The sequence below is a fragment of the Cnephaeus nilssonii genome (genome assembly GCF_951640355.1).
Source record: "Cnephaeus nilssonii genome assembly, chromosome: 5".
NCBI lineage: Eukaryota > Metazoa > Chordata > Mammalia > Chiroptera > Vespertilionidae > Cnephaeus > Cnephaeus nilssonii.
This window is the reverse complement of record NC_137076.1, coordinates 78,929,031-78,953,107: the sequence shown is the minus strand read 5'-3', so window position 1 is coordinate 78,953,107 and position 24,077 is coordinate 78,929,031. Positions and strand designations below refer to the sequence as shown.

At 40.7% G+C, this 24,077-nt stretch overlaps 1 protein-coding gene across 14 annotated transcripts in view; it reads left to right on the top strand.

Annotated features, from left to right (window-relative positions):
- The window catches only part of CDC25C (cell division cycle 25C), a gene marked incomplete at its 5' end in the record, with an annotated part of 32,707 nt that extends 12,763 nt beyond the window's left edge, over positions 1-19,944 (top strand). For 5 of the 14 annotated variants that reach the window (XM_079770869.1, XM_079770870.1, XM_079770868.1 and 2 more), the window contains 7 exons: positions 6,235-6,393; positions 12,282-12,383; positions 15,450-15,512; positions 17,741-17,839; positions 18,612-18,745; positions 19,115-19,226; positions 19,424-19,932. In XM_079770869.1, the coding sequence (XP_079626995.1) occupies positions 6,235-6,393; positions 12,282-12,383; positions 15,450-15,512; positions 17,741-17,839; positions 18,612-18,745; positions 19,115-19,226; positions 19,424-19,576 (822 nt within the window). In that variant the 3' untranslated portion in view covers positions 19,577-19,932. Of the gene's footprint in view, positions 1-6,234; positions 6,394-12,281; positions 12,384-15,449; positions 15,513-17,740; positions 17,840-18,611; positions 18,746-19,114; positions 19,227-19,423 lie in introns of all 14 variants that reach the window. The other 9 variants (XM_079770865.1, XM_079770859.1, XM_079770861.1 and 6 more) reach the window with 7 other exon arrangements.
- Between the last annotated feature and the right edge of the window lie 4,133 nt (positions 19,945-24,077).

Here is a 24,077-nt window from a genome sequence, read left to right as displayed (position 1 = left end):
CTATGTCAAGCCTAGTCTCTTTCCTTAACCCTGTGTTTGACTCCTTTACCTACTTGGTCCTCCCTCCAATTCCCTTCCCCTCTAATAACCACCATACTGTTGTCTGTATTTTTTAGTTTTTTTGTTTGTTTGTTTTGTGTTGTGTAAATATTTCTCTCTTTTCCGAATCCAGCACGGCTAGAGAGCGGTCCCTTTCCTGAGTAGGGGTGGCTGGGGATTGAGAAAATGAAAGAAAGAGACAGACACAGAGATAGAAGGAAAAAGCTGGGGCCGGGTGGAACCACTGTCCTCTGACTTGGACAGGGACAGGAACAGTGACTCCGAGCCCATACAACACCCATACATCGTGTTTATTTTATACATCAGAAAAACAGGAAGTTTTACTAAAAGTCAAGACAAAGGAGATTATTCGCATTCTAGGGTGGGCCTGGGTCTTATTCATTCCTGGTGCTTGGCTGGATTTACATAATAAAACCCACCCACTGATACTTGGGTTGAAGGTCAAACCGACAATACTCTTGCCTTTTGGCAGAGCATGTTTCCAGGGCGTGGCTTGGCCTACTGCCCTGGATTCAGCTGACAATTTAAAGAAATGCCCCAGTGCCTTCCCAGGCGCTCTCTACAGTGTTGTGTATTTGTTTGTTGCTTTTTGTCTAATATCCCACATGTGAGTGAATTCATATGGTTCTTGTCTTTTCCATCTGACTTATTTCATTAGCATGATAGTCTCAAAATCGATATATGTTGTGAAAAATGGCAATATTTCATCTTTTTATGGTTGAGTAGTATTCCATTGTATGTATGCACCATATCTTCTTTATCCAATCACCTATTGAAGGATCCTTGGATTGTTTCCATGGCTATTTATATTATAAGAACCCAGTAGCCCTAACGTCGTAACAACCAAAGACCAGTCACCAGGAGGCTGCGTGCGTGGCAAGACGCGCACGGGTGGGCAGGGCTGCATGCGCAGTGAGGCGCGCGTGGGTGGGTGGGGACTTGACTCTGGGTCCCACGGCGCTGCGGGGCTTGGGGGAGTCCTGCGGTGCCGGCGGGACCCAGAGTCAAGTGCCGTGGCGCAGCGGGTCTGGAGCCCAGGGTCTCACATGATTTCCCATGGGTTTAAATTTAATAAATCTTTATTGTTCAGATTATTACAATTGTTTCTCATTTTTTCCCTGCATATCTCCCCACCACCCGGTTCCCACCCCCCTTCTGTCCTTACCTCCCCCCCCCCCCCCCCCCCCCCGCTGTCCTTATCCATAGGTGTATGATTTTTGTCCAGTCTCTTCCCATACCACCCACACAGACACCCCTTTCCCCCTGAGAATTATCAGTCCACTCACTCCCATTCTATGCCTCTGATTCTATTATGTTCACCAGTTTATTCTGTTCCTCAGATTTTTAATTCACTTGACTTTTAGAATCACTTGTTGAAATGTATTTGTTGTTCATAATTTTTATCTTTACTTTTTTCTTCTTTTTCCTCTTTTTAAAGAATACCCTTCAGCATTTCTTATAATACTGGTTTGGTGGTGATGAACTCCTTTAGCTTTTTCGTATCTGTGAAGCTCTTTATCTGCCCTTCAATTCTGAATAATAACTTTGCTGGGTAGAGTAGTCTTGGTTGTAGGTTCTTACTATTCATCACTTTGAATATTTCTTGCCACTCCCGTCTGGCCTGCATAGTTTCTGTTGAGAAATCAGCTGATAATCATATGGGTGCTCCCTTGTAGGTAATAAACTGTTTTTCTCTTGCTTCTTGTAAGATTTTCTTTTTGTCTTTTGCCCTTGGCATTTTAATTATGATGTGTCTTGGTGTGGTCCTCTTTGGATTCCTTTTGTTTGGGGTTCTGTGTGCATCCTGGACTTGTAAGTCTGTTTCTTTCATCAGGTGGGGGAAGTTTTCGGTCATTATTTCTTCAAATAGGTTTTCAGCGTCTTGCTCTCTCTCTTCTTCTGGCACCCCCATAATTCTGATGTTGGTACGCTTGAAGTTGTCCCAGAGGCTTCTTACACTATCTTCAACTTTCTGAATTCTCTTCTCTTCTTGCTTCTCTGGAGGAGTGTCCTTTGCCTCTTTGTATTCCAAATCTTTGACTTGATTCTTGCGTTCCTCTAGTCTGCTATTGGGTCTCTGTATAATATTTTTTATTTCAGTCAGTGTATGTTTAATTTCTAGTTGGTCCTTTTTCATATCCTCGAGGGTCTCGCTCATATCCTCAAGGGTCTCGTTAAATTTATCGGCCTTTTCTAGGAAATTCTTGAAAAACCTTATAACCGTGGTTTTGAACTCTATGTCCAGTCATTTGTTCTCCTCCATTTCTTTTGTTTGTGATCTGTTTCCTTGCCTCCTCATTTTCGCTGCTTCCCTGAGTTGGTTGGGTAGCTTTGTGTACTAGGTGTCCTATTGGTTCAACGGGTCAGCCTCCCAGTTACCTGAGGTGGACGCTCTTGGTGCACCCCTTAGTGGACTGTGTGTACAGCCTTGTTGTAGTTAAGTCTTGATTGTTGTTGGTGTCACTGGGAGGAATTGACCTCCAGGCCAACTGGCTGCGAGGACCCACTCCGTCTATAATGGAAGAATTGCTGTGCTGGAGACACAGTAGGGCTTTGGTGCTCACTGAGTCTGCCTCTTGAATATGTCCCTTATGAGAGTGGTTGAAATCTGGTGTCATCTCACACCAACCACTAGATACACTAGTGTCTGGATCTCCAATGGGGTGCAGGTCAGCTACTGTCTGAGGCCCCCCAGCAGGAGCTACAGCAAGAACTACAGTTTTCTCCTCTTTGCTTGGGCAGTTTTGGAGCAGTCTGACTGGAGCTGCAGCTAATTTGGTTAATCTGCCACAGAACAGGCCATTTATATGCAAAAGCCGCTGTGTGGAGCCTGGGCGGGTTTGTAGAATGTGCGGGGTGGGGTCTCAGGGTGGGGCTGGGTCTCTTGGCGTCACTAGGCTAGGGCGTGGCAAACAGCAATGGCTGCTGTCAGCTGTCTCTGCCTTTCCGTGTTTCCAAGTCCCTGTGTCCCGCGCTCCAGCGCAGTAAACACTGATTGCTGGGCGCACCTCTGCAAAAAAGTCACTCTCACTTCCCGACCCAATGGCTGAGAGTCCAGCTTCTCCCCGTAGGCGTCTGGGTCCCCCGCGTGTCCCCAGAAACTGGATTTCAGAGTGATCGGGAGTTTGTCTCCCTTCAGGTTGAAGAAAAGCCTCGCGCCCAGTCGCCCGCCACCAGCCCGATTCGCGTGCCTCCGTACCTCAGCCCTTCCACATTTGTGCTCCTTTCTCTTCTTAGTTGTAAATCATTCACTCAGCCAGCTTTCCCGTGGTTCTGGGTGGTAGGCATTTTGTCTTTTAGTTGTATTTTTGAAATTGTTGTGTGAGGCAGCAGTTTAGTTGTTTAACTTTGCCGCCATCTTGGTTCCTCTCTATTATTATTTTTTTAATCCTCACCCGAGGATACATTTATCAACTTTAGAGAGAAAGGAAGGGAGAGAGAGAGCAAGAGAGAGAAACATTGATGTGAGAGAGAATCATCAGTTGGTTGTCTCCTGTATGCGCCCTGACCAGGGATCGAACCCTCAACCTAGGTATGTGCGCTGACTGGGAATCGAACTAGGAACCTTCCAGTGTATGGAAGGATGCTCCAACCAACTGAGCCACCTGGCCAGGGCTAAAAACATTATTTTTAATGGATGTTTTTATGCTAATAAATGGACCATAATTTATGTATGTATTTCACTATTGTTGGATACTTAGTGTTATACAAACTTTGCTTTTATAAATAATGCTATCACATAAGTTTTTGAGCATAAATCTTTGCCTACATTTTAGATTTTTTTAAAAAAATATATTTTATTGATTTTTTACAGAGAGGAAGGGAGAGGGATAGAGAGTTAAAAACATCGATGAGAGAGAAACATCGATCAGCTGCCTCCTGCACACCCCCTACTGGGGATGTGCCCGCAACCAAGGTACATGCCCTTGACCGGAATCGAACCTGGGACCCTTGAGTCCGCAGGCCGATGCTCTATCCACTGAGCCAAACTGGTTTTGGCTAGATTTTTTTCTTTAAGATTAGTACCAAGAATTATAATTACTTGGTTAAAGGGTATACATATTTTAAAGATTTTTTTATACATATTGCCAAATTCCTTTCAAAAAAGTTATGAGTTTACATTTTTATGAGCAGTCCATAGCTCATGTGGATAAATTGTTTGTTTGTCTTTAGTATATTTTTATTGATTTTAGAGAGGGAGAGATAGAAACATGAATGATGAGAGAGAATCATTGATCAGTTAGCCTCCTGCATGCCCCCTACTGGGGATCAAGCCCGCAACCCGGGCATGTGCTCTTGACTGGACTCGAACCCGGGACCCTTCACTCTGCAGGCCAACACTCTATCCACTGAGCCAAACCAGCTAGGGCTGTTATTTTTTTAAAATAGCTAATTAGATAGGTAAAATGTTTTATAAAATTAATTATTAATGATTTCATATGAAATTAGCCATACATATTTTCCTCTAGTGAATGATTGTGTCTCCTTTGTCCATTTAGTTACTGGAGTCTTTTTTTTTTTTTTAATTTATTGATTTGAGAAAGAGAAAGAAACGTCCACCTGTTGCTCCATCTATCCATGCATTCATTGGTTGATTTTTGGATGTGCTCTGACCGGAGATTGAACCAGCAACCTTAGCATATCAGGACAATGCTCTAACCAACTGAGCTACAGAGCCAGGACTAGCTATTGGAATCTAAAGTTACCCAGGCATTCATGTACTTTTAGTTGACCATGAACTCAAGATACTCCAGAGATTGGATTCTAAACTCAATCCTATGGGAAAGCCATTTAAGATATTCCATCCTAGGTAGATAAAGTTGAGCATGTTTCAGATATTTTATTTCATAGAGTCATGGAAAACTTGGAGCAAATTACTACATAGTCTTTCCTATATGTGTGTGATTTTTTTTAAATGGTAAAACATACACTGAGTGGCCAGATTATTATGATCTCTGAATGCATAATAATCTGGCCACTTAGTGTATATCCTATATAATAAAAGGCTAATATGCAAATTGTCCCCTCGACCAGGAGTTCGACCAGCAGGCAGGCCGGCCAACCGCCCATATCTCCTCCTCCTGGCCAGACTGGCCAGACCTCACCCATGCACGAATTCATGCACCGGGCCTCTAATACACACACACACACACACACACACACACACACACACACACTGAGTGGCCAGATTATTATGCGTTCAGAGATCATAATAATCTGGCCACTCAGTGTATATAACATATAATTTACCATTTTAACAATTTTTAAGTATACAATCCAGTGGCATTAAGTACATTCACAATGTTCTGCAACCATCACCACTATTCATTTGCAGAATTTTCTCATCATTCGGAACAGAAGCTCTGGCCTTGACTGGGTAGTTCAGTTGATTAGAGTGTTGTCCCTATATACCAAGGTTGTAGGTTTGATCTCTGGTAAGGGCACATAAAAGAATCAGCCAATGAATGCATAAATAAGTGGAACAACAAATCATTGTCTCTCTCTCTCTCTCTCTCTCTCTCTCTCTCAGGTCAATAAATTAAAACACACACACATACACTCACAAAAATACAGAAGTTTCTGTTGTTGGGTTATAGATATATACATATATCTATACATACATATATATATACACACATATATATATAGTATATTCATATACCTTATCTGATATATGATTTGCAAATGTCTTCTCCCATTTTGTGGGTTGCTTTTTCATTTTCTTTTTTTTAAATTTATTTTAATTTATTTTGCTTTTTCATTTTTTGACAATATTCTTTTGTTTTGTTTTCACAAATTTCTACTGGATTTTATTTATTTTAATTTTTTATTTTTCAATTACACTTTACATTCAATATTATTCTGTATTAGTTTCAGGCATACAGCATAGTGGTCAATTATATATTCCACAAAGTAGTCTTTTCAATACTTCAAGTAAGATTTAAATTTTAATGAAGTTTAGTTTATCCAGTTTTAAAAGAAAAATGTCTGCTTTTGGGTCATATCCAAGAAATCATTGCCAAATCCAATGTCGTGAAGCTTTCCCCCTGTGTTTTCTTCTAAGAATTTTATAGTTTTAGCTCTTTTATTTAGATCTTTGATTCACTTTGAGTTAATTTTTTATATGGTGTAAGTGTCTTGGATAATTTATAATATTGTCAATGTACTTGGCAGGACAATGGAAACTTGGTGGAAAGTGAAATGAAGTATCTGGGCAGTCCCATCACTATAGTTCCAAAATTGGGTAAAAATCTAAAACTAGGAAAAGACCAGGCAGAGGAGATTTCAGATGAATTGATGGAGTTTTCCCTGGAAGATCAAGAAGAGGCCAAGGTAACGTGCTCTCTGATGGTATCTTTGTATTTTCATTCCTTCATTCTTTTTTTTTTTTTAAATATAATTCTTTATTGATTTCAGAGAGGAAGGGAGAAGGAGAGAGAGAGATAGAAACATCAATGATGAGAGAGAATCATTGATCGGCTGCCTCCTGCACGCCCCCCACTGGGGATTGAACCCACAACCCAGGCATGTGCCCTTGGCTGGAATCGAACCTGGGACCCTTCAGTCCACAGGCCGATGCTCTATCCACTGAGCCAAGCCGGCCAGGGCTCATTCCTTCATTCTTAAGTGAACAGTACTGCCTACCTAATATGTTGTGGTCACTGTACTAAGTGGTAGGTCTGCAGAGATGGAGAAGACATGGTCTCTATATTCTAATGGCACCTGACTGATACGGTATCAGGTCACTATGGGACTCTTCTCAACTGCTGAGTGAGAAGTTCTAGTTAGTACTTTGACTAGATTACCATCAGTGTAGTCTGGCGTAAGTGATAATGGTAATGGATGGAATATACCTATTAATTCATTCACTTAATGTTGGGGATATAATACTGACCACAATAACCCAAAAAGCCTACATTCTAGTCCAGAGGAAACAGACAAGTAAACAAATAACATTATAATATGGCAGATCATAAAAATACTATGGTAAAAAAGCAGGGTAAGGAGAATAGGGATATCTGGATTGGGGTGGCAGAGACTGGGAATTGATAGGTTGCATAGATTAGAGAGGAAGACCTCTCTGACAATGACATTTGAATGACATCTGAAGCGGTGGGGGCCAAACAAACAGATATCAGGAAGAATGAATTCTTCAGGCAAAAGGTAAAGCAAGTGCAGTGCTCCTGAGGTGGGAGTGTGCTTGGCATATTCATGGAACAGCAAGTAGGCCATGGCTGGAGCAAAGTGAGAAAGTGCAGAATGGCAGATGAAGGCAGAGAGCAGGCAACAGAAAGATCATGTCGAGTCCTGTCAGCCATTGTAAAGACTACAAAAACTGACTCAGATGGAAGCATCTTGTCTGCTCCTGCAGTATATCTTCACTCTGTCCTGTATTATCAATTTTCTCCTCTCTCCTAGATTCATGGTCTCCCCCCCCCCTCTCTTGTATCAGGACTCCTTTACAATCTATATATTCTTTCAATTTTATTTTGTATTGGGTTCAGGTGTTACAATCTTAAAATTCTTGAGAACCTCTTGCCTTGTACCCTTACAGGAAAAGCATCCAGTTTTTTTCCCCCCATTGATTTTGATGTTAACTATAGGTTTGTTTTTGTTTTTTGAGAGGAGAGAGAGAGGAACATTGATTTGTTGTTCCACTTATTTATGTTTTCATTGGTTGATTCTTTTTTTTCGTTTTTAAGTTGAGACATTTTATATATTTATTTATTTTAATTCTCACCCAAGGACATGCTTAAAGAGAGAGAGAGATCAATGTGAGAAACATTGATAGGTTGCTTTCTGTATGTGCCCCAACCAGGGATCAAACCTGAGCCACTCCAGCCAGGCCATTGGTTGATTCTTGTACGTGCCCTGACTGGGGATCAAACCTGCAATCTTGTCATATCGGGATGAAGCTCTAACCAACTGACCTACCTGGTCAGGATAGCTATAGATTTCTTGAGATAACCACTTATGGGGTTGAGGAAAGTTCCCTTCTGTTCCTAGTTTGCTGAGAGATTTTAGGAGGCACAGATACTAGATTTTGTTAAATACTTTGCATCTCTTAAGATAGTCATACTAGAGGCCTGATGCACAAAATTCATGCAAGAGTAGGCCTTCCTTCCCTGGCTGCCGGCACTGGCTTCCCCCTGGCACTTGGGACCTGGGCTTCCCTCCGGTGGACAGCAGGCACCCAGGACCTGGGCTTCCCTCGCAGCCCTGGCTTCCTCCCGAAGGTCTTGCAGTCTAATTAGCATATTGCGCTTTTATTATTATAGCTGGGCCTTAGCCAGTTTGGCTTAGTGGATAGAGCGTTGGCCTATCTAACTGAAGGGTCCCGGGTTCCATTCCAGTCAAGGGAACATACCTTGGTTGCAGGCTCCTCGCCCTCGTCGGGGGCGTGCAGGAGGCAACCAATCAATGTGTATTTCTCATATCTGTGTTTCTCTCTGACTCTCCCACTCCTTTCCCCTCTCTCTAAAAATCAATGGAAAAAATATCTTTGGGTGGGTGAGGAAATAAATAAATAAATGATAATCATATGGCTTTTCTTTTTTAACTTGTTAATATGGTGAATATATTGATTCTTGAATGGTAAAACAACTTTGTATTTCTGTGGTAACCTTATTTTGTCATGGTATATTCTTTTTATATAATTTTTTACATTTGATTTGCTAAACTTTGGTTGAGAATTTTTGTGTTTATGTTTTATAAAATTTATTTATTGATTTTTAGAGAGAGGAAGGGGGAGAGATAGACAGACAGACATATAGTGATTTGTCATTCCATTCATTTATGCATTCATTCATAGGTTGATTCCTACATGTGTCCTTATCAGGGATTGAACCCTGGCATATAGGGACGATGCTCTAATCAACTGAGCTACCCTGCCAGGGCAGAGATTACTGATCTTTAGGGTGTTTTTTTAAAAAAATGTTTTTATTGATATTTAGAGGGAGAGAGAGAGAAACATCATTGATGAGAGAGAAACATTGATCAACTGCTTCCTGCACGCCCCCCACTGAGGATGGAGCCTACAACCCTGGGCATGTGCCCTGACCAGGCATGGAACCTGGAAAAAGCATGATTCATGGGGTTGATGCTCAACCAACTGAGCCACACTGGCCAGGGCTGATCTTTATTTAGTGTTTTGTTTTCCTTGGAATGTCTTTGGTATTGGTATTAGTGTAATGATGTCATCATTTGGAAAGAATTATCTTTTTAAATTTTCTGGAAGAGTTTGTGTAGAATTGGTTTTTCTTTATTTAAAAAAATATAGATATTAGGCACAATTCACCAGTGAAGCCATCTGGACCTGGGTTCTTCTTTGTGGGAAGTTTTAAAATTACTAATTCAATGTCTTTACTTTTTGTACGTATAGTCCGATTTTCTGTTTTTTTCTTGAGTTAGTTTCAATAGTTTTTGTCTTTTTAGGAATTTGACCAGTTAATCTAAGTTTTCTCATTTATTGGTATATCATAGTATTCTCTTATGGTCTTATTATTTCTATAATGCCCTCTTTTCATTTCTGATTTTAGTAATTTGAGTCTTCTCTCTTTTTTTCTTTGTCAGTCTAGACCAGCTGACTTTTGGTTCTGTTGTTTTTCTATTCTCTTATTACATTGTGCTCTAATCTTTTTTATTTCTTCCTTCTACTTGCTTTAGATTTAGTTTCTTCTTTGGTGGAAGGTTAGCTTATTGACTTGAGGTCTTCTTGTCTTTTTAATATATTTTTATTGATTTCAGAGAGGAAGGGAGAGGGGAAAGAGAAACACTAATGATGAGAGAGAATCATTGATTGGTTGCCTCCTGCACTCCCCCTTACGGGGGGATGGAGACCGCAACCTGGGCATGTGCCCTTGACCGGAATTGAACCCAGGACCCTTTAGTCTGCAGGCCAGCGCTCTATCCACTGTGCCAAACCGGCTAGGGCGAGGTCTTCTTTATTATAGGCATTGACAGCTATATATTTTCATCTAAGCACTGCTTTAGCTGCACACTGTAAGTTTTGGTAGGCTGTGTCTTCGTTTTCATTTATCTTAAAGTATTTTTTAATTTCCACTGTGTTCTTTGTTGATCCACTGATTATTTAGTAGTTTGTTGTTTAATTTCCACATATTTGTGAATTTTCCAGATTTTTTTTCTGTTTTTAATTGCTAATTATTCCACTGTAGTCAGAGAACATATTTTGTATGATTTCAATTTTTTGAAACGTATTGAGGCTTATTTTATGACCTGGCATATGGTCTATCCTGGAGAATGTTCCATGCATATTTGAGAAGAATGTATATTCTTTTGTTGAGTCCAGTGTTTTATCGATGTCTATTAGGTCTAGTTGATTTATAGTATTGCTTCAATTAGTTTTTGCGCTAATAATGCCATACTAAATGTGACCATCCTTGGTCTTGCCATTCTCACCTGGGCCTTTCCATTTGTAGTTCCTTCAGCCTGGAACATTGATCCCATAGGCAACACATAATTTTCTCACTCATTTCAGTCTCATTTTTCCACATATGTCACCTTGTCAGAAAGGCCTTTCCTGACTAACTTTCCAACTCTAATATTTTTTTAATATATTTATTCTTCTTTATTTTTTACTTAAAGCATTTATCACTACTTACAAACATAGAGTATATTTATTTGTCTGTCTCTTCTACTCTCTTACTCACTGTTATATCACCTAGTAGGCCCTCTAAAATTGTTAAGCAGGTATGTGAAGATCTGGAAGTAAGAGCAGAGGTCTTGACTGGTGATAGAAATTTGAAAGTCATCAGCATAAAGAAGAAATTTAAAAGTATGGGTTAAAAAAAAACACCTATGGCAAGAGTGAAGAGATAAAAAAGGACGAGTATCTAGCCCTGATGAATCCAACATCTATTAGAGATTTAATAGGCTAGGACCATGGTCGGCAAACTGTGGCTCACGAACCACATGCGGCTCTTTGGCCCCTTGAGTGTGGCTCTTCCACAAAATACCACGGCCTGGGCGAGTCTATTTTGAAGAAGTGGCGTTAGAAGAAGTTTAAATTTAAAGAATTTGGCTTTCAAAAGAAATTTCAATCGTTGTACTGTTGATATTTGGCTCTGTTGACTAGTGAGTTTGCCGACCACTGGGCTAGGAGGCCCAACAAAGAAGACTGAGAGGGAGTAACAGAGAAATAGAAGCATCACAGTTCTTTTAGTATAAGGGTCCCCAAATTATAACTAAATTAAAAAACTAGGAGGTTTTGTCATTGAAGCCAAGGAAGAAAGGATTAGCAACTCAGTGGAAGCCTCTGTGAGGTTCAGAAAGACATATGGCTAAAGAAGTGACTATTAGATGTGGGAACATGAGGATTGTTGATGACGTTGACAAGAGCACCAGGTTGGTGCAGACAGTAGCAGGCCTATGTGTATTGAAGAGTGCATAGGCCATGAGGAAATGGTGATGCCTTCTCAGTTTACAAAAATCCCTTCCTTTAAAAAAAAACAACTAAATATATTTGGCTATTTTATAGCATAAGTATATGATAGTAAAGAAAGTGCAAATAAACAAAAAGAAGCTGTTGCCAATGTCCATAGTCCCACAGGCCAGAGATAATCACTGTTAACACTTAATGTTCTTCCAGGTACTTTCCTATGCAATAATTTTTCTTTTATTGAAGTAGTATTACAAAGTATTTTTCGAACCTATTTAATGATATCATGAACTTATTTTTATGTCAATGAAATTAATCTACAATATTTTATTGCATAATAGTAATCTATAATATCTGGTACATGATTTATTTAACCAAGACCCTGTTATTGAGCATTTAATATATTGGTAATTTTTTCTATCCATCCTTATAGTCAAGTTTTAAAAATATATATATTTTATTGATTTTTTACAGAGAGAAAGGGAGAGGGATAGAGAGTTAGAAACATCGATGAGAGAGAAACATCGATCAGCCACCTCCTGCACACCTCCCACTGGGGATGTGCCCGCAACCTAGGTACATGCGCTTGACCGAAATCGAACCTGGGACCCTTCAGTTCGCAGGCCGATGCTCTATCCACTGAGCCAAACCGGTTAGGGCTATAGTCAAGTATTTTGTGCATATCTTTATTTCCTTAGGAAAACAGGTGGACTTATTAGAACAGAGGGTATGCAATTTTTTAATGATTCTCCACTTCTCCCATCCCCTGCTTTTTAAACTTTTAACATGAGAATTGAGGGTGTGGGAATCTTGTCGTTTTCAGGGCTTAGGTCTAAAGAAGACAGTCTCTCTCTGTGACATTAATGCCACTCAGATGCTGGAGGCAGCTTCTAACCAGGGGTACCTGACTGGTGATTTCTCCAAGGTGAGTGTGGGTACACCCTTTCTATATTTGAGTCATTTGGGGTCTGAATCTTTCCTTCTCTGCTTGAAGAGGACACTAGGTATAATTTAAAAAAAAAGAAAAGGTGCATGCTATCCTGGACATTTGAAGGCTATCCATTTTATTACCATTTCTTTAGCTTAATAAAACATTTCCATTTTTGTCCTGTAGGCTACTCTTTTTTAAAAAAAACATTTTTTAAATTGATTTCGGAGAGGAAGGGATAGAGAGAGAGAGAGAGAAACATCAATGATGAGAATCATTGATCAGCTGCCTCCTGCATGCCCCATAAGGGGGATTGAGCCCGAAACCCGGGCATGTGCTCTGACAAGAAATGGAACCATAAACTCCTAGTTCACAGGTCAATGCTCAACCACTGAACCACGCAGGCCAGGCTAATTGATCTTTAGAATTCCCAAACAGAAAAATGTCAAAGCATTTTTAAAAATCTTAGAGGCATTTTTTCTCATATTTGTTTCTACGTAGCAAATTAGTTGCTTGTAAAAGATTGTTCCTTTTTTTTTTTTTATTCTAGTTTTGTGATTTTTTTTTGTTTTTATTCTCCCCCCCCCCCCCCCCCCCCCGCTGCTAAGAAAAACCATGGTACAGGATGTTTGTTAGGCTCTGAGCAGATAGATCACTAGTGAATTTTCTCTCTTTAAAAAAAAAATAAATTGATTGATTTTTAGAGAAAAAGAGGAAGGGGGGGGAGAGAGAGAAACATTGATTTGTTGCTCCCCTTATATGTTTATTCATTGGCTGCTTCTTGTATGTGCCCTGACTGAGGATTGAACCCCAAACCTTGGCATATGGGAATGATGCTCTCTCTAACCAACTCAGCTACCCATCTAGGAGGGCACTTGTGAATTCTCTTGATACAAAGAATGAATTCACATCTGAAATAATATGAAAATCATAGTATGCTAATGACATTGGTTGAAATTAGTTTTTTTCCTCCTTTTTAGTTACTAAATTAGTCTTGTTTTTTATAAATTTTTCTTTTTTATTGAATTTATTGGGGTGACATTGGTTAGTAAAATTATGTAGGTTTTAGATGTACAATTCCATAATACATTGTCTGAATATTATATTGTGTGGTCGTCACCCCAAGTCAAGTCCCCGTCCATCAACCTTTATCCTCCCTTTAGCCTCTTCTACCTCCCCCTACCCATCCTTCCCTGTGGTAATCACCATACTGTTGTCTGTTGTCTATGTCTATGTCTATGAGGTTGTTGTTGTTTTGATTACTCCCTTCACCTTTTCACCCAGTTCCCCCACCCTCTTCCTTCTGACAGCTGTCAGTCTGTTCTCTGTATCTATGAGTTTGTTTCTATTTTGTTAGTTTATTTGTTCATTAGTTTGCACACATAAGTTAAATCATAAGGTATTTGTCTTTCTCTGGACTGGCTTATTTCACTGAGCCAAACCGGTTTCGGCTGGACTGGCTTATTTCACTTAGCATAATACTCTAAAAGTATGGCCTGGCCAGCATAATACTCTAAAAGTATGGCCTGGCCGGCATGGCTTAGTGGTTGAGCGTCGACCTATGTGACCAGGAAGTCACGATTCAATTCCTGGTCTGGACACATGCCAGAGTTGTGGGCTCGATTCCCAATATGGGACATACAGGAGGCAGCCGATCAGTGATTCTCTCTCACTATTGATGTTTCTATCTCTCCCTCTCACTTTCTGTCTGAAATCAATAAAAATACATTGAAAAAACATATAAATTAAGGGATGGAACAAGATATTCATGCAAATGGAAATGAAAAAAAAACACCTGGGATAAGCAATACTTATACTAACAAAATAGACTTTAAAACGAAGTGATAGTAAGAGACAAAGAAGGACACTACCTAATTATAAAGGGAGCAATCCAACAAGAGGGTATAACCCTTGTAAACATTTATGCACCCAACATAGGAATACCTAAATAATCTTGATGGATATAAAAGGAGAGACTGACAGTAATACAGTCATAATAGGGGATTTTAACACCCCATTGACATCAATGGATAGATCTTCCAGACAGAAAATCAACAATGAAACAGCAGTCTACTCCAAATCTTATCAACCAGAGTGTAAGTGCTTTTAACATCTTGGTGTATATCCCTCCAGACTTTAAAAAAAAAATTATTTCAGGGAGAAAGGGAGAGGGAGAGAGAGATAGAAACATCAATGTTGAGAGAGAATCATATCTGTTGGGGTTCTTTTTCCTCATTTATTAAATCAGGAACATTTTTTCATGTCAGTAAAGAGTTCTGCTTTAGCCCTAGCTGGTTTGGCTCAGTGGATAGAGCGTCGGCCTGCGGACTGAAGGGTCCCAGGTTTGATTCCGGTCAAGGGCACATGATCCCCAGTAGGGGGTGTGCAGGAGGCAGCAGATCAATGATTCTCATCATTGATGTTTCTATCTCTCTCTCCCTCTCCCTTCCTCTCTGAAAACAATTTAAGAAAAAGTTCCGCTTCATCTTTTTTAACAGTACAGTATTTTATTCTTTTTTTGGCTACCCATAATTTCTTGATAAATCCCTTCTTCTAAAATATTTTATAGTTTTTCTTTGTGAAGTATACCAGGATGGACATAGTTGTAGCTACATCTAAAACTTTATACACATTCTTAATTAGTTTCTTCGATAGAAATAGAACTGCTGCTGCTGCAGTTTTTAGAAATTGAATGCACATTATAGAGACCATTGGTGGAGTATTTTTTGTTTTTTTAAGGCATCTGAGGTTTAAAGTTCATTTGGAAAGAAGGACAATAGCCCTAGCTGGTTTGGCTCAGTGAATAGAGCATTGGCCTGCAGACTGAAGGGTCCTGGGTTTGATTCCGGTCAAGGGACATGCCCGGGTTGTGGGCTCAATCCCTGGTGTGGGGTGTGCAGGAGGCAACTGACCAATGATTCTCATCGTTGATGTTTCTGTCTCTTCCTCTCTGAAATCAATAAAAAATATATTTTTTTAAAAAGAAAGGACAATATATGTGTGTTTTTTCTCAAATTTGATTATAGAAAAATTGCTGTTATTTCATCTCTTTGGTATTTCTAGATATGTGCACTGCCAACCGTGTCAGGGCGACACCAAGATCTGAAGTACATCAGCCCAGAAACAGTAAGCAGATTTCTGGAGATGGTAACTGGTTACATAAGCTACCATCTGGTCTGTTCTGTCCCTAAAATCCCCACTTCCGATTGTATTTCTTTCACTGACTGTGTTCACAGATTCCTTATTCAGCTGAAGCTGTGTTAAAGGACTTACTTTTATCTCATTCTTCTGTCATCTTCATTTTTAATTAAATGAGTGATATATAATTTTTATGAAAGGAAAAAATGAAAGAAGGCAAGAAAGGAAGCAAAGAAAGGAAAATTAAAGAAAAGAAAAAAGAAAAGGCAAAAACCCCAAAAGGAAAATAGGAAAAATCACTTCATTTGAGTGATCTTACATCCTGGTTTACATGTTACAATTTCATTTATGCCTACTAGTGCAGTAATTATTAACACTGTTCTTTCACTCTAAAAAGTGTCCCAGTGCCTGGCCAGTGTGGCTCAGTGGTTGAGCATCAACCTCTGAACCAGGAAGTCAGGATTCAATTCCTGGTCAGGGCATATGCCCAGGTTGCAGGCTTGATCCCTAGTGGGGGATGTGCAGGAGGCAGCGAATCAATAATTCTCTCTCATCATTGATGTTTCTATCTCTCCCTCTCCCTACCTCTCTAAAATCAATAAAAATACGTTTTAAATAAATAAATAGTGTCCCAGTTTGTGCAATTATTATCTGGTCACTCTACCCATAATCTTCCCACCAGAGACAACCACTAGTAATATTTTCCTGTGGCCTTTCAGATTTTATTCTGGCATATTGTTTATAATAATAGGATCATGATAAACATGTACTGTTACAATTAGCTTAGTAAGACATTGTAAACATCTTTCTATATCAATAAAAAGATTGCCCTAGCTGGTTTGGCTCAGTGGATAGAGTGTTGGCCTGCAGAGTGAAGGGTCCCGGGTTCAATCCCAGTCAAGGGCACATTCCTGAGTTGCAGGCTTGATCCCCAGTAGGGGGCGTTCAGTAGGCAGCCAATCAATGATTCTCTCATCATTGATGTTTCTATCTCTCTCTCCCTCTCCTTTCCACTCTGAATTCAATAAAAATACATTTTTTAAAAAATTGATTGACCTATATTATCTTTTAATGGTTATATAATATTCTGTTACACTGACATGTGTAATTTAATCAAACCCCTATTATTTTTTAAATTATTTTTTTTAGAGAGAGTAGAAGGGAGAGGCAGAGACAGAGAGAAACATCAATGTGAGAGACACACATTGATTGGTTGCCTCCCGCATTCACCCTGAATGGGGCCTTGACCAGAATCGAACCCAGACCCTTCAGTTTGTAGGCTGACATTATCCACTGAACCAAACTGGCCAGGGCATCAAACCCCTATTATTGAATATTTATTTGTAATATTTTGATAACTTAAAACAATACTGAGATGAATATTATTGTGCGACATATTAAGGTACTTTTCTGTTAGAAAAGAGATTGCTGAGTCAAAGTGTAATTACATTTATTTTTTAAATGTTTTTTTTTTAATTGAATTCAGAGAGGAAAGGAGAGAGATAGACAGAAACATCAATGATGAGAGAATCATTGATTGGCTGCCTCTTGCATGCCCCCTTACTGGGGATCGAGCCCACAACCAGGACATGTGTCCTTGGCTAGAATCGAACCCGGGACCCTTCAGTCGGCAGGCCGATGCTCTATCCATTGAGCCAAACCAGCTAGGGCTAAGTTAATTTTTATATGTATTGACAGTGTGAGTGTCCACATGGGGTAGGCCAGGTGATGGAAATGATGAACTAATTTATACTTCTACAACTTAAGTGTCCTCTGGGTGTCAAACTTTTTCTTCTATATTCTTTTCTAAAAGGCTTGCTTTCTTCCTTTATGTTGGAAGGTGGGGAACAATTTCCTATCTCTTGCAAAATCTGGATCTCTAGCTGCTACCTGTACCACTGCAGAAGTCTGTGTGTGTCTTCTGAAAGACTGATTCCAGCCATGCCTGCCTCAAGAATAGTAGCTTCAATATGGTTTTCCCAGTATCCTGGCAATACCAGCTATTTTGGTTCTCTAAAAAGGCCACTTTCTATTCCATTTTATGTGGGGTGGGGCTGAACCATTGCCACATTTCAAAATAGGGGAACTTTTGGAGGCTAGGCATACAGTGGAATCCTGAGTGACTAAAGGGAGTGTAAATCAGAAACTGTGAAACTGTCTCTTTTTTTCCTTCAGAGTGACAGTGAGCAGGGTATTCAATCATAGTTTCTGTGCAGGTGGCTGCCTTACTGTTGGGGAAATTCCAGGGTCTGATTGAAAAGTTTTATATCATCGATTGCCGCTATCCATATGAGTACCTCGGAGGACACATCCAGGTGAGGTTACATTGGGGACATTAGCAGGGAAAGGGTTGGAGATAGCTCTTTTTTAGAAGAGTCTGTGGACAAAGGGTTCTGTGAACTCTAGAACCAGGGCAGACATACATTTGGAGCACATCAAAGCTGTAAGTCTTCACTGCTATTCTAATTCTGTATATTTTGAGCAATTTACTTTCCCCTTCCCTCCTAGACCAGTGGTCGGCAAACTCATTAGTCAACAGAGCCAAGTATCAATAGTACAACGATTGAAATTTCTTTTGAGAGCCAAATTTTTTAAACTTAAACTTCTTCTAACGCCACTTCTTCAAAATAGACTCGCCCAGGCCAGTGGTATTTTGTGGAAGAGACACACTCAAGGAGCCAAAGAGCTGCGTGTGGCTCACGAGCCACTGTTTGCCGACCACTGTCCTGGACCAATCTCCCTCTTTTCTGTAGGAGCCAAGGGCTCTTACATGGAAATAAAAACATTCATCCAAGGACTGAGAGGCACTTTACAAACATTTTACTGCTCATAGACAGTTCTCACATTGATACTATACTTCAGGCAGTTTAGTTTTATGAGCATTTATTGAGTAACGACTACATACCAAGCTCTATGCCAGGCCCTGGGGGTAGATACAGAGATACAGTTAGGTCTCTTTGAAAGTGCTTATAGTCTAGCCTTCCTGGCCTAAATTTCCCAAGGTAGTATGGTATCCCAAGTATTTCTAAGTGTTGGTTTTACTGTCCACAGGCCCTTGAGGAAATACTTGTTAAAATTTTTCTACAGGGCGCCTTAAACTTGTTCAGTCAGGAGGAACTGTGTAACTTCTTTCTGAAGATGCCTATTGTCCCTTTGGATACCCAGAAAAGAATAATCATCGTGTTCCACTGTGAATTCTCCTCAGAGAGGGGCCCCCGAATGTGAGTATCTACACGGGGTAGGCCAGGTGATAGAAATTGAACTTGAGTTGGGACTTAAAAGGGATCCTTCCCAGATTGAATGAATGAATGCTCTCTCCTGTGGTTTGAAGAATGATAGGGAGGTAAAGAAGGGGTTTCTACAATTCAAAAGTTTGGAGCTGTGAAAGTAAAAGGATTGGGAATTAGGCACTAGTGGAGGAAAAGAGAAAGAATGGTGCTACTTAGATCTTGTTTTGCAAAGAAAATGAGATCTGGAAGTCCTTATGGAGTTAGCAATAGTCTATTCTTTCTCCCCCTCCCCATTGAGTGGCCCATGGAATCCTGACCTTACTTCTTTTCACCTCACCCATCTCTGCGTTTTCTTTAAAGGTGCCGCTCTCTGAGAGAAGAGGACAGGGCCCTGAACCAATATCCTGCATTGTACTACCCGGAGCTGTATATCCTCAAAGGGGGCTACAGAGACTTCTTTCCAGACTATACGGTAAAGGATGGAACATGTGGGCCAATGAGGGAGCCTACACTTGGGGAAGCCAACTTTAGGGTGCAACTCCAAAGGCATGCAAGGCCCTCCAAGAAGAAATTGCTGATCCTTCTTAGCTACTACCATCAGCCTCTCTATTATTCTGGGTAGGCATAATAATAGATGATCCCTTACTCTGTCCCTGACTTTTCTTTCAGGTGCTATGTGAACCACAGAGCTACTGCCCTATGCATCACCAGGACCATAAGGCAGAATTACTGAGGTGTCGAAGCCAGAGCAAAGCATGGGAAGGGAAGCGGCAGCTGCAGGAGCAGATTGCCTTACTGGTGAAGGATGTGAACCTACGATAATAGATCAGCTGCTGGCTCCTTAGGAGTCACCAAAAGATAATGTAGAAAACCTGGGCAGAAAGAGGTCAACAGGCTGCCAAACTGATGCAATCCTAATCTTGGGAACTGGTTAGATTTCAGTAGAGTTGCTGGCTGGTGGAGCTGACTCTATAAGCTGTAGCCTTGGGTTGTATTGAGATGTGTGTTGCTTCAGGGAGTGTTTGCATTCTCTTTCTAACTATAAGCCAGCCAGCTAGCTCTTTTTCTCCCTGAGCTTCCAGCTATGCAAGAGAGTTGCCCACCTTCTTTCCCTGTATTTTCCTTCTTTGTTTCCCCCTCTCACTTTTTATTAAGTGGAAAAATAAACTTTGTAGAATGAGAGATGTGATTGTGAGCCTATTCTGCTCCTAGAAGATTTATATGAGGAAGTGATCACCAAATTAGACTCTTTCAGACATAAAGGTATAACCATCTCGAATTCAGAGTTAAGACCACAGTGCTTTTCTCAAGATCAGCTAGTTGATAGAGCGTCGGCCTGCGGACTGAAGGGTCCCGGGTTCGATTCCGGCCAAGGGCACATGCCTGGGTTGCGGGCTCGATCCCCAGTGGGGAGTGTGCAGGAGGCAGCCAATCAGTGATTCTCATCGTTGATGTTTCTATCTCTCTATCCCTCTCCCTCTCTAAAATCAATAAAATATAATAAAAAAGAAAAATATTCTCAGGTAAGGTTTAACAAAACAAAAAGATTAAAAAACAAAAAAAGTTTAGACCTTGGACCATCACTATCATCTGAATTTATTTAAAATACAAATTTTTAGGTCCCATTCCAGACTTAGTAAATCAGAACCTCTGAGTTAGGGTCCAGAAACCTGAGTTTTAAAAATCTCCCTTGTAGGTGATTCTGATGGTCACCAAAGCTTGAGATCCACTGCTGTGGAATTAAAATCCTTCTGTGCATTCTTTAGCAATATTCCAGGCTTTCCTTTCCCGAAGACCATTTCCTGGTATGAGTTACACTAAAGTGTTTCCTAGACTCGGCCCTCTGGTATCTAGGCTTAGAAAATCAGATGAGTGGCATTCTCTACAGCAAGTGATAGGTTCAGTTTGGCTCAAAAGGTTCCTTGTCTATAGTCTCAATGGAGTTTACGCTTTTTCCATTTCCCAAACTCTCTTCTCCACTCCATTTCACAGCTCAAAAATACAAATGTAGATTTAATGTGGTTGGAAGTAGATATTTGCACTATATTTATGGAATAAGAGAAAATAAAGTACCAAGCAAGATTAGTTAGACTTAAGGAAGACCTTTTATTTTATTTTATTTTTAAAAATTACTTTTAGAGAGAGAAACATCAATTTGTTATTTCACTTATTTATGCATTCATTGGTTGATTCTTGTATGTGCCCTGACCAAGGACCAAACCTACAACTTTGGCAAATCATGATAAAGCTCTAACCAACTGAACTACCCAACCAGGGCAAGGAAGACCTTTTAAATGGCATTCTTCATCAATGTCCCAGGTTTTCCCTTCTTAGAGTTTTTTAAGGTGAGTAGGCTTTTGTCTGCTTAATGAGATACAGCCCTAGTTAAAAGTAAGCAGGTGGAAGTAGGGCTGGACTGATTTTTTTCAAGGTTTACTAATGCTTGTCTGGAGTGTAGTGTGCATGCCTCACAGCAGAGGGCACTGTTGTATTCTCTAAGCCAGCCACTGGAGCCTGCATCCTTCACTCCTAACAAATGCCTGTCTGTCCAGAGGGAAAATACCTCTCTGGTCTCCCTGAGCCCTTGAGCTCAGAGCTAGAAGAGGTGAAGGAAAAAAAAGGAGAGAAAAGCTGCTGCCTCACCCCACACACTTACCCCCACCAAGCAAGAACTCTTGGTAGCCCAAGGAGGAAATTGCTTGAAGCACCTCCACTTTCAATTGTGAGGAGGGGCCCCTGACTCGTTACCTACCCTAGTGGGTTATTTCCTGATAGTTATTCCCAGAAAGGTGGAACCAAGCCCCCACCTGTGAAGAGACTGGTACCCATGTGTTCACATTTCAGTAATCTTAATAATTGGAAATTCTGAGTTACAAAACAAAAAAACTAGGGCTTAATTATCTACTTTGTGAAAAATTATGTTTGCCTAAAAGGCAACATTTTCCCATGTAATTTTTATTTGTTTATTCTATTTATTTTTAGAGAGGAAGGGGGAGAGAGAAAGATCGACATGAGAGCAAAACATCTACCTGCTGCCTCCTGCACGTGCCCCAATGGGGAATTGAACCTACAACCCAGGCCTGTGCCCTGTGCCCTGACCAAGAATCAAACCAGTGACTTTTCAGTGCACGGGACAATACCCAACCAACTGAGCCACACCAGCCAGGATCCATATAAATTTTGTAACATCCTCCTGCTGTATAGGTACTATATGGTTTGATTCATGCTATTTTCAGGAGGTACTTATTGCACGCAAGATGTTTTTATGAACTTGTGTATATGTAAACTAATTTTCACAGTAATTCTGAGGCAGGTACTGATTATTATGATTATTATGTTTTATAGGTAAAGAAATTATTTTAAGATCACACAGCTAGTGAATGATGAAGTTGGGATTTGAACCCAGTCAGTACGGCTCCAGAGTCTGTACCTTAATGGATTTTCATCCAAGAACAGATCCTCATCAAAGAACAAAGTGCCTTTCTAGAGTTGGCATTGTGTAGCATGTTAAATATGTAAGCCTCAATTGTAGGTTCTTGAGAAGTCAGGGCCATAAGGATTGTTTAGGCTTGCAAGGCTAAGAGCAGACACTATGACCCTGGCCCCTAGACCTCAGCACAAGGCTATTTAGGGGGTTAGCTTTGCACTATTATCCTTGCACAGCTAGTATTCATCATGAAGTCAAGCAAAAAAGCATGGAAAATTTTGGGCTAAAAACTGCTTCTGGTTGTCAATCTCAACCTAGGACCTGGCTGACCTCTGCCATTAAAAAGGGAGGAGCAGCCCTGGCTGGCGTTGCTCAGTGGTTAGAGTGTTGGCCTATGCACCGATGGGTTGTGGGTTTGATTCCCGGACAAGGGCTTGTACCTGGGTTGCACATCCAATCCCTGCCCCCAGTCGGGGTGTGTGTGTGGGAGGCAACCAATCCATTTGTCTCTGTCACATCAGCGTTTCTCCCTCTCCTCTCTCTCTCTCCCCCGCCTCCCTCCCACTCTCTCTCAAAATCAATGGGAAAACTAAAGGGAGGAGCAGCCTGGTCCATGTGGTTCAGTTGCTTGAGCATCGTCCTCTGCACTGAGAGGTCGCTGGTTTCGATTCCCAATCAGGGCACATACCCGGGTTGGAGGCTCAATCCCCAGTAGGGGACGTGCAGGAGGCAGCCCATCAATGTTTCTCTCTCTCTCTCAAAAAAAGGAGCCTTTCTCTTTCCTTCTCAGGGGTATAAAGTGGGAGACATATAGGATTCTCTTTCAGGCAAGTGTTAAGGAAACACCAATTCCTTTATTTTTTTTAAATATATTTTTATTGATTTCAGAGAGGAATGAAGAGCGGGGGAGAGAGAGAGAAACATCCATGATGAGAGAGAATCATTGATCGGCTGCCTCCTGCAAGTGGGGGTCAAGCCCACAACCCAGGCATGTGCCCTTGACTAGAATCGAACCTGGGACCTTTCAGTTCACAGGCCAACACTCTATCCACTGAGCCAAACCAGCTAGGGCAACACCAATTCCTTTAAACGTACATATATCTGGAGTTGTTAATTCTGAGTACCAGAGATATTCAGATATGACACAAGCCTGGCCCTCTAAAAAACTGACAAGGTAGAAAATTATTTTTGTTTCCATCCCTGGCTCACTAGTATATTCAGCAAAAGGAAGAATTGTGTGTAGTCTCCAGCTCCAAAGCAGCAAGTTTGGTGATGGGGGCTGGTCGAGTTCACAGGTGTTTAATTTCTGCATGCCGCTTGGGATGATGCCGCTTTTAAAAATATTTTTATTGATTTTTAGGGAAGAGAGAGGAAGGAAGAGGGAGAGATAGAAACATCAGTGATGAGAGAGAATCATTGATTGGCTGCCTCCTGCACACCCTTTACTGGGAATGCAGCCTGCAACCTGGGCATGTGCCCTTGACTGGAATCGAACCCAGGACCCTTAAGTCCACAGGCCAACGCTCTATCCACTGAGCAAACCAGCTAGGGCAGGATGATACCACTTTACTCAGTGCTTGGTATGTGTCAGGCACTGTGTTAAACCTTTTATTCAATATATACTATTTAATCCTCAGAATTGTTACACATATGAAGTAGATACTGTTATTAATTTTACAGATGAAAAAACTGAAGCACAGAAAAATCAAATGACTGCTCAAGTCACCCAGCATGTGTTAGAAATGTCATTTGAACCTAGGCAGTCTGTAAAGCTTGTGCTCTTAGCTATTCACTATATTGCTAATATCCTGGGTTAGGATATCAGCAGGAATTAAAGCTTAATAGTGAGTGAGAGAGGACTTGATAGAAAGCAGAAAACCAAGATTATAAGTGAAA